This window comes from Buceros rhinoceros, unplaced genomic scaffold (genome assembly GCF_000710305.1).
Source record: "Buceros rhinoceros silvestris isolate BGI_N320 unplaced genomic scaffold, ASM71030v1 scaffold38126, whole genome shotgun sequence".
Taxonomy (NCBI): domain Eukaryota; kingdom Metazoa; phylum Chordata; class Aves; order Bucerotiformes; family Bucerotidae; genus Buceros; species Buceros rhinoceros.
In genome coordinates, this window is record NW_010416438.1 from 13,054 (window position 1) to 26,955 (window position 13,902).

The 13,902-nt window shown below is 49.4% G+C and overlaps 1 protein-coding gene across 1 annotated transcript in view; it reads left to right on the forward strand.

Annotated features, from left to right (window-relative positions):
• Positions 1-1,322: 1,322 nt before the first annotated feature.
• Positions 1,323-13,902, forward strand: part of LOXL2 (lysyl oxidase-like 2) — a 37,125-nt gene continuing 24,545 nt past the window's right edge. The window contains exons 1-2 of the mRNA XM_010137803.1: positions 1,323-1,683; positions 3,931-4,106. Of these exons, the coding sequence (XP_010136105.1) occupies positions 1,323-1,683; positions 3,931-4,106 (537 nt within the window). The remainder of the gene's footprint in view (positions 1,684-3,930; positions 4,107-13,902) is intronic.

The window sequence follows — 13,902 nt, forward strand, 5'->3', positions numbered from 1 at the left end:
AAGCTAGTGATCACCAGCACTGTTTAGCACAAGGGAAACTGAGGCACAGCCCTGGAAGTGACCCGCCTGAGGTCACGCAGCAGGTCAGTGTCAGAGCTGAGGTTTGAACTGATGTCTCTTGAATTTCAGTCTCGTTGACTGGGATTTTTGATGCATCTCCTCGTTAAACAGCTCAAAAAGCTGGTTAAGGTGTTTTGCTGGGTCTTCATGCGAGTATGTGATCTCCTGGTCATTTTCTAGGGATAGCTAAGACCTAGCAAAAATACTGGAGCCTTTTAGCTTCTGGTTTTGGAGCCAAGTCCTTCCCCTTTGGTGGCTGCCAGGAAATAGTGGAGCTTTAAAGGGCTGGGGAGGTTTTTCCCACTGAGCTCTGGCATTGCTTCACTTGGAAACTATTGACTCCTCAACCCCCACGTGTGCTGCTTGACCACTCCATGTGCTCAGCTCCTGAATGAAGGCTGGGGAGTACGTGAGCAGGAAGCGGGCAGAGAAGGGCTGGGATTTAAACTCTGTGCAGCATCTGGATGAAATTCCTCTAATGAGTCAAAGTTGCTGGTTCATACCTTTAATGACTGGCTTCTGGAGCACTTGTATGGCAAGTAAGTCCCTATCCAGACCCGACAACCGAAAACTGGAGACCGTTAGCCACTACTCCACCGGGCTGAGGCGAGCCAAGACCACAGTGTTGGTGTACAGCACTGTATTTTGATTCTCTATAGATGAAACCAGACGAGGGGTGACGGAAATCTGCTATCATTGTATTGGGGAAACAGACGTCAACAGAAATACCTCGCTTCTGACCCTATCAACTGCATTTCTATTACCCTTCTGGTTTTCCACTGTTTAGGTGGTGGGTTTGGCTCCTTTATTAAGGGAGGTATGGGAGAAAAATATTTCAGTTCCATCCTGATAGGAGTTGAACCATGGTTTGCTGTAGTTTGCTGGAGCCACTGAACTTCTGAATTTGTGGAGAAATAGGAAAATCGTTTGTGACCTGTAGAAAAAAGAGTATTTTCCATCTGAAACTATTTAGCAAGTTGACTTAAACTTACAATTGGGTTTAATGTTTTTGGGGGGGGTGGTTTTTGGTATGTTCATCCAACCCACAAGAAATAATTTACTTGCCTTTGGTTTTTACAGGCGGTGTTGGACAGTCTCTTCCATCGCTTTATTCCCTGCTGAAGCCAGAGCTGTAAGCTCCATGTCTTTACCAAGCCTTACTCAAACTTTTCTTTCTGTTCAGGACAGCTACCCAGGAGTGACCTGCACTGACGGGCAGCTGCTGGCAGAGGATTTGGCTCTGGGAACTGTGAGCACTGAAAATGGAGAGATTCCTGGGTTTTACCCATAACCACTGTTTCATCATGCTGTTCTTCATCTCCCTGAGCCCACTGGGCCTTGCCCAGTATGAACACTGGCCCTACCTCCCCGGTTACCCTGAGCCACCTCCACAAGTCTACCAGCCCCCTCAGAGACCGGCCAATGTTCCCAAGATCCAGCTGCGGCTCGCGGGGCAGAAGAGAAAGCACAACGAAGGCAGAGTGGAGGTGTTCTACAGCGGCGAGTGGGGCACGGTGTGCGACGACGACTTCTCCATCCACGCTGCCCACGTGGTCTGCAGGGAGCTGGGCTATGTGGAAGCAGTGTCGTGGCTACCCAGCTCCAAGTATGGAAAGGGGGAAGGTAGGGTGACTCTGGAGTGTGGTGTTGTACTGGCTCTGTCTCCAGTCCCCAGTGACCCTTGACCTGTCAATCAAATCAAAGAGGTAGTGATACCTCCTACAGATGTAACAGAAATTGCTTCCTGGTGGAGCAGTGCTGCTTTAAATCAGGGTGCCTTTAGATTAAACAGCTTAAATAGTAGATCTTTGCTTGTTTTGGCTGAAAGAAGGTAAGGAATGATGAGAGAAAGAGCTGAAGGATCAGATCACAGTGTGTGAGCTCTGGCAGGGGATGCTGGGGAGCAGCGGCAGTGGGTAGGGGTGGGAGGCTCTTCGGTAGCTCGTCAGAAGAGAAGCTGCACCCTCAAGCGTAATGTACAGGTGGTCCATTTCCCTATTCACCCGTCCATTGCCTTGCAGTGAGTGAAATGGGACCTCCCTACGCTCCTTCCCCTGTTCTTTTTTCCTCCTGGACACTCTCAGGCTGTTCCTGGTGGGGAAAAGCTATTCACCCTCACCCCAAATGGTACCTCTTGTCTTGCTCTTTGACGTTGTACGTGATGACTGTGAGGATCATCGTGGGTTGCACCTTATTGCGCCTCGTGCCCGCGTATGTGCTAAACAACCACTTGGAAAGTGAACGTTTGTGTGGTACAGCAAAGGATTCTTTAACTCACGATGCTGGAGAGAGAACAGCTCTGTAACAGTATATGGCTCAACAGATTTAATTGTCTTCTTTTGAGATGCTGTTAACTAACTGTTGACCTATGGAGAATTTTTTCAGCGACCTCTGAAGCCTGGCACACTGTTGGCATAACCCACAGGCAGATCGTTTCCACTGCAGTGGGGATAAACCTCCTAGATGTCTGTTACTTAGCACCACTCAGGGCTCACCCCTACAAACTTGCACGTGAAAGAGCGAGCAGTGACTTGACTGAAATGCAAAACCTTGAATGTTGTCCCAAGTTGTGGATTTTGGCTCTTGGAGCGGAGTAGGAGATTTCCGAGCGAGAAAGAGGCCGTGACATTTGAAAACAAACCAGGAGCAGATTGCCACGGGGTTTAATGGGAGCGGGTGTTCTCGGCACGCCAGAAGAGCACTGGGTAAGCCCTGATGCAGAGTGGCTTGTGCTGCCTCGCACCACAGAGCCGGGCTCTGCGGGAGCTCTTTCTGCTCTCTCTCCTCCTTGGGGAGCACAGCAAGGGCTGGCAGGTCCATCAGCTGGAGATGAACCAGCTGAACTTGGGGCTGCTGGAACAAAGCTGGGACAGCCCGGAGAAACAGCTCCAGAATCTCCCAGTGGCTCTGAAGGTCTGCCAAAGGACGTGTTACTCTTCCAGCAGGCAAAGCATTTGTACCCTAAAATATGGGAAGTGCTTGTTGGCCCTTGCTCCCCGTAGTTCTGGGGACAAGTTGCAGGCGAGCAGCACGTGCCCAGCGTATTCCCAAAGGGAAAACGAGCACTTTGGAAAAGTGAATCTTGGAGGTGCTGTTGGGTCTTTTGGTCCCAGCTGCCCTTGGGAAAACATGACCTGAATTTGGAAGGTGACGCCTATTGATTTTCATCTGCTTGACTTAGAATTGAGTTCTGAAGGACCTGATTTAAAAAAAAAGTATATATATAGGCACGTACACATCCGTACTTCTGTGCATACGCACATACTTTTGGCTGGAGGGAAAATGGTAATTACAGTCTGGAAACTGGATCTGGCAATTCTTTTTCAAAGAGCACCCAAATAACAGGAGGTTTCAATCAATCATGGTTTGTTAAAGCTTTTGCAAAAATCTGCTTTTAAAAAGTCAGGCCATTTAATCATAACTTTGAGCAGCCTCCTACAAGAGATTTAATGAGGGTTTGATAAATGAGAAATGATGTAAAGAGAAGCCTTGAGTACAAAGGGATGATTTGGTGAGTACGATTAGAGGGCAGGGTCTAATCAGCCGAATCGAGGGGAGCTGGTGGCACTGTGTGCTCTCATGCTGCTGTCAGCGGAGGTCACTCATCACTGAGCAGCCCTGCAGCGGAACCTGCTTCAGCCTGCGCACACTGTTCTGTTACCCGGCAGGTAAGGGAAAGGGAAAGCTGAGGGGCAGAGCCGTTCCCAGTCAGTGAGTGCCTGAGAGGGGTGGCTGATGTCCCTTAGCTGTTTCATTCTTTCAGCAGTAGCCTCTTCCCCTGACACAGAAGCTCAGCAGCGTTACTCACTTTCAGTACAATCTAGATTTACCCTCTTTGTGAGTCTCAGTTCTATCTTCTTTCCCCGTCAGGGAAAATTTGGATGGACAATGTCCACTGTACGGGCAAGGAGACCACCCTGGCGGCATGCACGTCGAACGGCTGGGGAGTCACTGACTGCAAACACACCGAAGACGTGGGAGTGGTCTGCAGCGAAAAGAGAATCCCTGGCTTCAAGTTTGACAGCTCACTGCTTAACCAGATCGAGGTAAATGTGCTTCAGACCACGAGGTGCTGAGCAGGAGCCTTCTGCAGGCAGGGTGTCTGCTGCCCCGCGTTACAGGTTCCCCCAGCTGCACACTGCGGGTGAAGCAAACTCCCGACAGTGTTCCGAGGTGCTGGCTAAAGTCACCGCTTCCAGGTTTCAATTTCAGCAGTTCAGAGCGTTATATGTATAATAAGAATTTGAAGGGGGTTTTGTAGCATAAGTAAGGAGAAAATACATGACTCCTGTTCCACAACTGATTTTCAAAGTGGAAAACAGGTTTATTGTATTTCTAAGAATGAATTTACAGAGACAGGATGTGTGCTGTACGTCTGGATGACTTCCTTGGTTCATAGCACTAAATTACTGAGTTTTCTCTCCTCTGCCGCCTCCCTTTTGGTACTAGGAGCAGTTTGGAGGTCTCTGGTGTAACGGGAGGCAGCAGGCAGGGTGGATTTGGAGGTGAATAGGACTTATAGTCATTGCTTGAAATGGGTGGATTTATAAGGAAATATATGAAGATACTTTCACACAGTTTGCCCAAGCAATGATGAAGTAACCACGATAACCGTATGGAAATGTTGCGGGAATGGAGTAATAGTACTGGAAGTGATGAAGGGAATCGAAGACGAAAACGTGGGCTGGTCACTGGGGAAAGGTTCTGGATTGTGACTGGGTTAGGCTGAGGCTGGGACTCCTGGGGAAATGACAGAAACAAAATGCTTGAGTCAGATTTCTGCAGAATAAAGAGCTGGGGGGATGCTGGGCTGCAAAGAAGTTGGGCTGAGCTCTTCAAAGGGAAAAAAAGTGTGTTGGGTGTTTTTTTCCTTCAGCTTTTCAGGTTGGAAAGTATTTGTGGTGACTCAGCTGACAGCTCTCTTGCTTTGGATGCTCTGGTGTTTCAGTATTTGAATTTAGTGGTTGCCCTTGGTCAAAATTTATCGAAAGAGCCTGTCCAGTAACCACAGTCAAATCTCACTTCAGGCAGAGAGGGAATCCAGGCTGTATCGGGTACTGCAGTGTGGCTTCCATGGCTGAACCTTGGCTTTGTTCACGATCTGAAACAACGGGTACAGCTGCCTTTATGGCTTTAAAACAACATTATTCGAGCAGTTAACTCTAGCCACTGATCTAGAAAGGGTCTCCCAGTGTTTTCTTCTACCAGATTTTTCCGCTGGAGGTTAACCCAGAGCAGCTCACTCGACAAGGGAACATAGTATGCTCGGTCAAACCCTTCATCACCCTGCTGAGGCTTTAGGAAGAACACCGGGTGAGCGGGGCTCCCCTGCAAGGGTGCAGATGTAGGATATGCAGCTGAAATTCTCATCCTTGCCTTGATCTTGCTTGATTTGGCTGTGGAGGGAAAGGAGACTTTCGGGAGGGATCCCAGGCTGCTTCCATCAATGGCACTGTTGTTGCTCGGGGAATGAGGCGAGATCATGGAACATCAGTGAATGGCTTTGGCAGACGTGTCCTTCCCCAAAGCCACAGTGAATCCTCAAAACAGAGGCATGGAAGGAAAGATGCTTTAGTCTAGACGGAGGTCACTTCACTCTCGGATGCTTCAGATATTAATCATAAAAGCTTTGCAGTTCCATTAGCTAAGCGCTGGAGGCTGACTAATGAGTTGAACACAGTGGGTAATTGAGGGCTAGCTTGCGCTGTGCGGTGTGGGTGATAATCCTCGCCTATGATAAGTAAAATGGTTTGTGAGCCTTGTTTGAAGCAGTTCACGTAGCAGCAGCCTGACTCACCAACAGGATCACTCAGGAGAAAAGGTGTAAGAGAAGTCACGTTCCCCATGTCGTGGCAGCGCTTGGATCTATGGATGGATGAAGGTATCCACAGCAATTGCGAGGGGGCACTGGTGAATGAAGACACCGAACTGGTGGGCGGAAAAAAGCAAAACAGACAAATCGCTTTGTTTTGAAGTATCTGCAGTAAGCTGTGAGCTGCCAGCCTGGCTGTCCCTGGGACTTTGTCCTCATAGTAGGAAATAGTGTTGCATTAGGCAGTGGCTGCTGTCACCCCTAGCTCATGTGTCCCTGTGTTCAGGCTTCTCCCCTGCCTGAATTTTGTGAACAGCTTGGTACCATCCTGTGGCTTCCACTCTGCAAAACCAGGCTGATTTTCCTTCTGTCCCTGTAAGATCGCTGGCGACCAAAGAGTTGTTTCTCTGCTGGTTTCATTGCAGCAGGATTAAGGCTGAAGGTGATGTGCAAGAAATTTTTGAGATGCCATTGTAGAAGTACTTTTCAGTCACAGCTAGCTGTCAAATGTTTAAACTCTTTCCACCTCTCTCGGCTTTCCTCCTCTTCTTAATCTTTGGTTTATCTCGTTAGCAGCTGGCGTGACATGGTTGGAGTTACGACGATGAGCAGGGTTTCCCCCTCTCTCGGCTTTCCTCCTCTTCTTAATCTTTGGTTTATCTCGTTAGCAGCTGGCGTGACATGGTTGGAGTTACGACGATGAGCAGGGTTACTCATAGGGTCATAGACTCCAAAACAGGGAGGTCAAAAGGCTTGTGTGAACGCAAGTGGCAAGTCTTCGCCCTCTCTAACATGCCTGGGAATCTGCGTATCATACCTCGCATTCACCAGAGGAAACATCATCGTTTGGTGAGCTGCTGGGTTCTTCAGTCTGTCGCCCACAGCTTGCCCAAGTGATGTTTTCTCTTTGGAATGAGATCAGGGGTTGAGGGGGCTGGAATTTTTTTTACCAAGCAGCAATGCTGTGGTCAGGTCTCTCCACCAGTCGCTCTGGCTTCAGCAATTGCACTAACGGAGCAGCTCCGTGTGTTCCCACTGCCAGTGACAGACCGACCATCTTAAATCCGTCATTTAGAAAGCGTCTCAAAGACCCTTTAGTGCTGAGTTCTCTGGAGCTGCCAAACGCTGCTAAGATTGAACGTGGAAACCAGGAGGTATAAGAAAATGTCTGACTTCATCCTGACAGGGCTCCAGCGCAGAGGGGCTGCGCACATTGTCGTTTGCTCAGATCTGGCCTTGCTGCCTAAAATCTGACAGGCAAAGAGTTCACACTCCTTTAAAAGCAACATGATAGCCCTCGAGCAGAGTTTATTTTTATTGGACAACATACATACCTCTGTGTCCCAGTTTGGAAATGCTGCAGATAAGTAGTATAGGATGAAATTTTCCATCACCATAAACCACTTGGCCGATATATGTGTATACTCAGATCTTTTCCCATCACAGCTCATATTTTGAGGGTTATGTCATATCTCTTCCTGTCCCTGAGCCTTTCCATTCCCTGTCCTGTTGGGAAGGGGCAGTGCCTGACCCTTGCTTCTGTAGGACAAGTTGGCGGTCGCAGGCCAGAGTGAAATGTCTCATTCTGGGGTGAGCGATAACAGATCTGTGACGGTAAGATGGGAGATAGACAGGAAAAGGTTAACTCTTCTAAGAGGACCAAGATTGGAGCAAGTCTGAAAATCTTCATTCTCTTGCCAAATGGTAGAGGAACTCCCATCATTTTTGCAGCTCTTAGCCTTGGGACGTGTTCAAAGGCTGATTTCTTGGCGGGTGATGAATGTGCGTAGCGGGGCAGCCCTTCCACGGGCTGCTGCCTGCGCAGAATCCGCCTGAGACCCCTGTAGCTCTGCGGCTGCCTAAGTGCTGAAGGTTGCTTGTTGTTCTTTGATGCTGCTGTGAGTGTAATGGCATCGAGCACAGGTTACAGTGGGGCTTTCCCCCAGCCTCTTTATGTAGATGAATTATGCAGACAGGCTCTCGTTAGCGGAGAAAGCAGAGCTGTGGTTTGACTTTGTCAGTACCTGTTTGGATCGTGAGGAGGGGGAAAGCAGGTACGTATCCTGCCGGTATCGCGTCCTCTCGCTCTTCCTGCAGACCCCAGGGTACGTATGTACGCTGAACTGCAATAACTCCAGCTTTGTAAATTAGAACAAGTGGAATTTCTGCTTTAGCCAAAGATCTCCGAGCTCCTGGAGCCTTGTGCTGTCTGTCTGTCCCAGGTGAGCGCTGTGTCTGTTCCGCAGGTGGGGCAGGGCCAGGTTCTAGGAGCTGAGTGGAGGGTGAGAGCTGGGAGCAGAATCTGCATGTGTAGCCTGTCCTGAACTGCACTTCTGCCACTGACACGCAATGGCAAAAGGTCCAGGGAGCAGGACGAAACTGCTGCAGAACGAGCAGACCGACTGTTGGTTGTTTCTTGTCTTGCAGCTCACAAGTGTCTGAAGGCGGTCGGGTGGGCAGAGTGGACCTGCCTCGAGGTTCCTTTATGCAGTGCCAAAGCCTGCAGTTAAATGTGAGCACAGCCTCAAACGTTTTCCCGAGTCTTTGCAGGGTGCCAGAAGCTCTGAGATCGGAATGATTTAATGTGTGTTCACAAGGCCACAAGCAGGGAATGCTGTCCCTGCCTTTTCAAACAGACCGTGTAGCCACTTGGTCCCAACGCAGCAAGGCCCACATGTGACTGCCTTGCTGGGTTGACCAGCAATTTTAAGACCACAGTAACTAACTCCTACCTTTAATATATTTCTTAAATAAATGCATGATAGGTACTTTTTTAACCTATCCCCTAAAACATCCTTAACAAAATATTTGCTGTCTACCCTTTTCCTCCGTGGGCACATACACGGGCCTCAAATAGGACATACTCTAAATATATCAGATTGCTGCAGCCATGACAAGTTCACAAATAGATCTGGTACCTGAGACCAGACCCTAGCTTTGGCCAGACAGTGGGCAGACAAGGTCTGGCTAGACACACCAGGCTCTGCTGCTATTTCAGTCCTCCTTTTCTCTTCTGGGTGTATGTGAAGCATAAAAAAAAAAAATAAAAAATCTCACTTCAAAGCCTGGTGGCTCAAAGGCTCTGGTTTTGCCAGCTTTAAAGTGGGTTGAAGTGTATTGTCCAGGTTTCTTACGAGTGGGAATGGGCTGCTAAGTCCTGCTCAGGAGCTGCAGTTAAACTGGGTTCTGTGGATGAGGCCGTATCTCCCGTGCTGAGCTGCTTCTGACTGGAAGGTGTAAGAGGGGAGGAGGACAGGGTCGTTGTGGCTTGGCTCACAGGGATATCTTCCTCTTATCTAGCCTCCTGCCATGCAAACCAGTGGAGTCTGGTTTGGAGACTGCAGGGAGTTCCAGGTTGGGTCACCAGCAGCTCAGACTGGAGCTCTGTGTCTGGACTAGCCAGTTCTCAGGAGCGTTTGACAATAAAAGGTTTATTTCCCTGCTTGTTATGACAACAGTGGTGTAATTTCTTTCCCCTTGGCGTAAATGTTTACTTCTCCAAACATAAGCCCATGTGTAACGTAAATGCTGATGCTTTGTGTGTCTGGAAGGGGCCTTCAGCATCTCTCCAGGAGCTAACTCCAGACAGATGTTAATGCAGTTGCCGTTGGGGTAAGCCACTGTAATTCTGGAGCGATAGCTTGGGTGCGATAGCTTCTAACTTGCCTGAATGGTTCCTTTGTGATGGCTTGTGGTGTGTCAGGGTGCTGGGTTGCTGGGTGGAGAGCTGGAGCTTGTCATCTACTGGGAGATATGAGCTGTGCAACCGGAGAGGCTGAGAAGGCACCGAGAAGGCACCAAGAAAGCACCACTGTTGCTCAGGGGACAGTTACCCGTCTGTCTCCTTGCACTGGCTGCATGCAGGGCCTGACAGCCGGCGCGCTGGGTGCGATGCCATCTCCCTGTGACACGAGGCAGTATTCAACTACGCCCAAGAGCAGCGTATGATCCTGTTCCATTGGCAGTGTGTTGTCAGGTAATAAATTTGCAATAAATTGCAGCGTCTGATCCAGATTGTCTCTAAAATAGCTCAGTGGGAAGGAATTGGAGAATGTAAAAGCTTTGCTCATCTCGAAAGCCTGGGGTGTGATGTGTGTGGGACAGTGCAGATCCTATCCCAAGCTGAGCCTCCCATCCACGCCAAGATACCTCCAGGGTTCAGTGCTCCTGCATCTCTCGCTCGGTTCTGTCACCAGCATTTCTGTTCCGCAGTGCTTCTCGTTTGCCTGCTTTGCCTTGGCAATCAGGAGGCTGCTGCTGAAGCGTTTCAGGGCTCAGCGAAGGCCTCGGCTTTTGTCCCTTACAATCTGCACTGGATTTGCTCCTGGACGCTGATCCTGAGTTGCACTCTCATCCCTTACCCTTTTGTACTACACAAACCCAGAACAAGCAGTGCTTGCAGTGCAATACGGCATGATGTTCCCCGGGGGCTGCTGCCCCGTAGGCAGCCCGTCTTTGTCCTGCAGCATCTATTTCACCATGTTTATTTAACAGCTGGGACTTGTGAGTGACTCAGAGGCACAGCTCCAGATGTTAAAATCAAAACAGCGTCCACCCATTCCTATGTATGTGGAGAGAGAGCTTGCAAAAAAGTCTTCTTCAGGGGAAAAGACTGCTGAGACCAGTGGCAGTGAGTGAAGGGTTTGAACACAGGAGAGGAGATGCCTCTGGGATGAACAAAGTCTGTGTGGAAAGATTTTGTGTTATGTTCTTAACTGAAAAAAAAGCCCATCAATTTGTTTCTTGTCCAAGTTGCAGCCTTAATGTCTTGGTATTTGGGAAGCTGAGAAATCCTGGAGTTCCACTGTGAGTGAAAAATGAGTAGGTTTCTGCATCTAAGGGGTGGTGGAACAGGTCAGGCATGAGGAAAGAAAGGGCAGTTCAAGTGGAACATGGGGAATCTAAAGCAGGAGAGCCATGAACGTGGACTAGCCAGAGACAGAGCACGCAGGCTCCTCGCCCTTGTGAGAACCAAGGGTTGGTGGTGAGAAGTGCCCCTGAGCTGCCTCTTTGTACAGCCAGCCAGCCTGAGCTGAACACCTCCACGCTCCTGCTCTGCAGTCCTGAGCATCGCTCATGGGGATGGATTTAAAAAAAAAAAAGTAAAAAACACAGAAGCAAAGCTTCATTCCAGTTGCCTTTCTGCCTGTGTTTGAGTAGTTTCTCTGGCTGCAGGGGAGACACACACACTGCCAGAGCTGTCCAGACCTGCCTGCCCTGGTTTTGTAATGTCATCGCTGAGAGCGCGGGCGTCTCTTTAAAGCGAGTGGTGAGATGCTCTTGTGAGGAGCCCCTCTGAATTCCCCCTGCTGAGCCTTGCTTTCAGCCAGAGGTGGTGATTCAGAACCAGGGCAGTGTCTGCGGGGAGGCAGCAGCCGTGTTTCTAGGAACAGGATCTTCTCCCTGTATCGGTTACTGTGCGTCCTCGGGGCTGCGGTGAGGAAGGGGTATCGGTGAGCTCGGGCAGGGGAGGGGACGCAGGCGTGCTGTCTGGGGCATAATTGTTCTGCCAACACAAAACAGATGGCAAAAGGGGAAAGGAAACGCTATGAAAGTTGTGTCCGTTTTTGCAATCAAATCCAAAGCTGTGGGGAAGAGTTTGGTTCAGAGAGTGGAAACAAAAGAAGCTGAGGCTCATGTGAAAACGTTCCGAGCCAGGAATCCTTTTGTGAAAGCTCAAAAACAACTCCTTTCTTTTCACTGTCTCCAGGCAGGGCCCGGCTTTCTGAAGCTGAGATTCACTGGTTTCATAACAGAGCGCAGTGTGTTGGCTTGGGGTGGCCTTGTGTCCGGGACTGAAGAGGAGCAGCAGTGCAGGTCTTGGATGTGGCTCTTGGTGCAGAAAGGAGAGGGGTGGAGGGGAATATGGCCCAACCCAGAGTATCTTTTTGACACTAATTTGTTTTGTAGTAATGTTGGGAGTCCCAATCAAAATCCCATCTTTGCTTTGGGCAAAGACAGATGTGAAGCCCTTGCTCCAGAGGCTTTGCGGTTCAGAGCAGGTGAGGTGGGCTTAACCTTGTCTTCCCTTTCTGGAGGAGCTGAGGAAGCACAAGCAAGAGGCCAGAGGTATCAATGAGGAGGTGGGGAAGTGGATTTGTGTGGCTGAAATCACACAGGAGACATGTGGCAGAATTGAGCAGCATCTTTTCAGCCTCAGACCACTGAGTTATTTTAGCTTCGGTCCCATTTTTATATCACTGTATGAAGCCAAGTGGCTCCAGTGAAAAGCAAGTCGATGTGGAAGCCAGCGCACCAAATCCAGGAACAGATGTACTACCCTTCCTCCCCCTGCCCGCCACACCCGGCTTTCGCTTGGTTTCTTCGCACCTTTTACGGTTAGGGAGAGCAGAAAGCAAAGGCAAGAGCTGACTGGACCTCAAGTATGTGGGTGGGATTGTTTTGTAAGCAGAGGAGAGGTTGGAGATCCGGGTCTGAATTATGACAGTAGCTGAACTGGAAGACTTTAGGGGGTAAAAAAGGAAGGAAAAGGGCTGGCATATCCATCTCCTGGATGCTGCTGGCTTAAAGAGGTGGAAATTGCTCAAGGCTAGCTGAGGAGGGGAGAGCAGTTACACATGAGCCGGGAGAGTTAACTCTGCCTGGGTTTGGTCTGCTCCTTTGGGGTTAGAAATCCCCAGCGGTGTTTTTCCCTTGGGAGCTGAGCTGTAGGTTCATGCATGGTTTTCTCCCTCCCTGCTTTTGTGTTCCTCAACCTCAGGCTGAGCACACCAGGTCCCACTGGCTTTGGGGCTTGAGCCTCTCTTTCTCTAACTATAACTTGAGGTAGGAGCTTGGCAGGTGCGAAGTGGTGGCAGAGAGCTGCTCCGTGAGCCTCAGATACCTTTCAGAGGGTTTGCCTGGTGGCCTCAGCGTACCGCTGTAACGTGAGCATGAGCAAAGCTTTCAGAGATGAGATCTCCTTGACGTGACAGCTTGTCGTAGGTCTTTGTCTCCACGTGTACATGAAGTCTGCGGAGGATGACTTAAAAAATCTGCTCTAGCGATTAAGCATTGTTTGCTTCTGATTTGTACGTGGAGTCTGTTTTCTCCATTAGCCCAGCTGCTCTACACACTGCTGCTGGAGGTTGGATTTGTCTGCCTGTTATTGAATACTCCCAGCATTACAAAAACTGCAGAGAAGGGAAACCGTTCAAATCTGCAGGGAGTTCTTGGGAGAAAGCTTGTAGTGATCTGTTCTCCTCGAGACACCTACAGCGTGGTTATTGTGATCCTTTGTTCTTTACTCTTCAAGTCTGCAGCACGATGAATTATTCTCAGCCGTTCTGCTGTTTGCTCAGACTCGGAGCAAACCCTCGAGTTGCGATATCAATAATTCTCTGCTCTAAACCTCCGCGCTGCGAGCGGAAAGGGGGATGGACGTGGATTGGTTTTGCTCTCAGATCATGAAAATGTCATTGCGTGCCGGTCTGCTAGAGCTATCTGAAGATTGAAACACCCTCCAGGGAGTGAAATGATGGCTTATTTCTTGCTAGCTTGCTCACTTTTTTATTTCTTGGCAAATACAGGCAAAAAAAAAAAAACAAACCATGGCAAAAGATTGGATTCCCTGAACAGTCCCAAGGCAGAATAAGATTTCTTTTTGTGTCTACGTCAGCATCTCGGAGGCAAGAGACACGTGTTGGGGGACCTTTATACCAGAGCTGGCAGTGCCTGAGGTATTGTGCTGCCTCTGACCATGTTTTTCCAGGTCCAAGAGCAAGCCATTCAATTTGCACCGTATTTTTCACCTTTGTAAAATGCCCAGCAAGGACAACCCAGTCCAGTCAGTTAGTGGAGACGTGCCCAGACATGGAGCCTGGCAGTAGGAGGTGCAGCCATCCCGAGTCCTAGACTGGGTCATGGGCACCACGGTGGATCAGGGCACCCTGGGATCTCTTACTGGGACTCCAGCATCGCCACTCCTGCAGTGGTCAGAGTCCTGCTGGAAACAGTCACAGCAACCTGGTTTTATTTGCTAAGCTGTTGAACTAATTGCAAAAATAACAGGGAAATCATTGGGTCTCTAC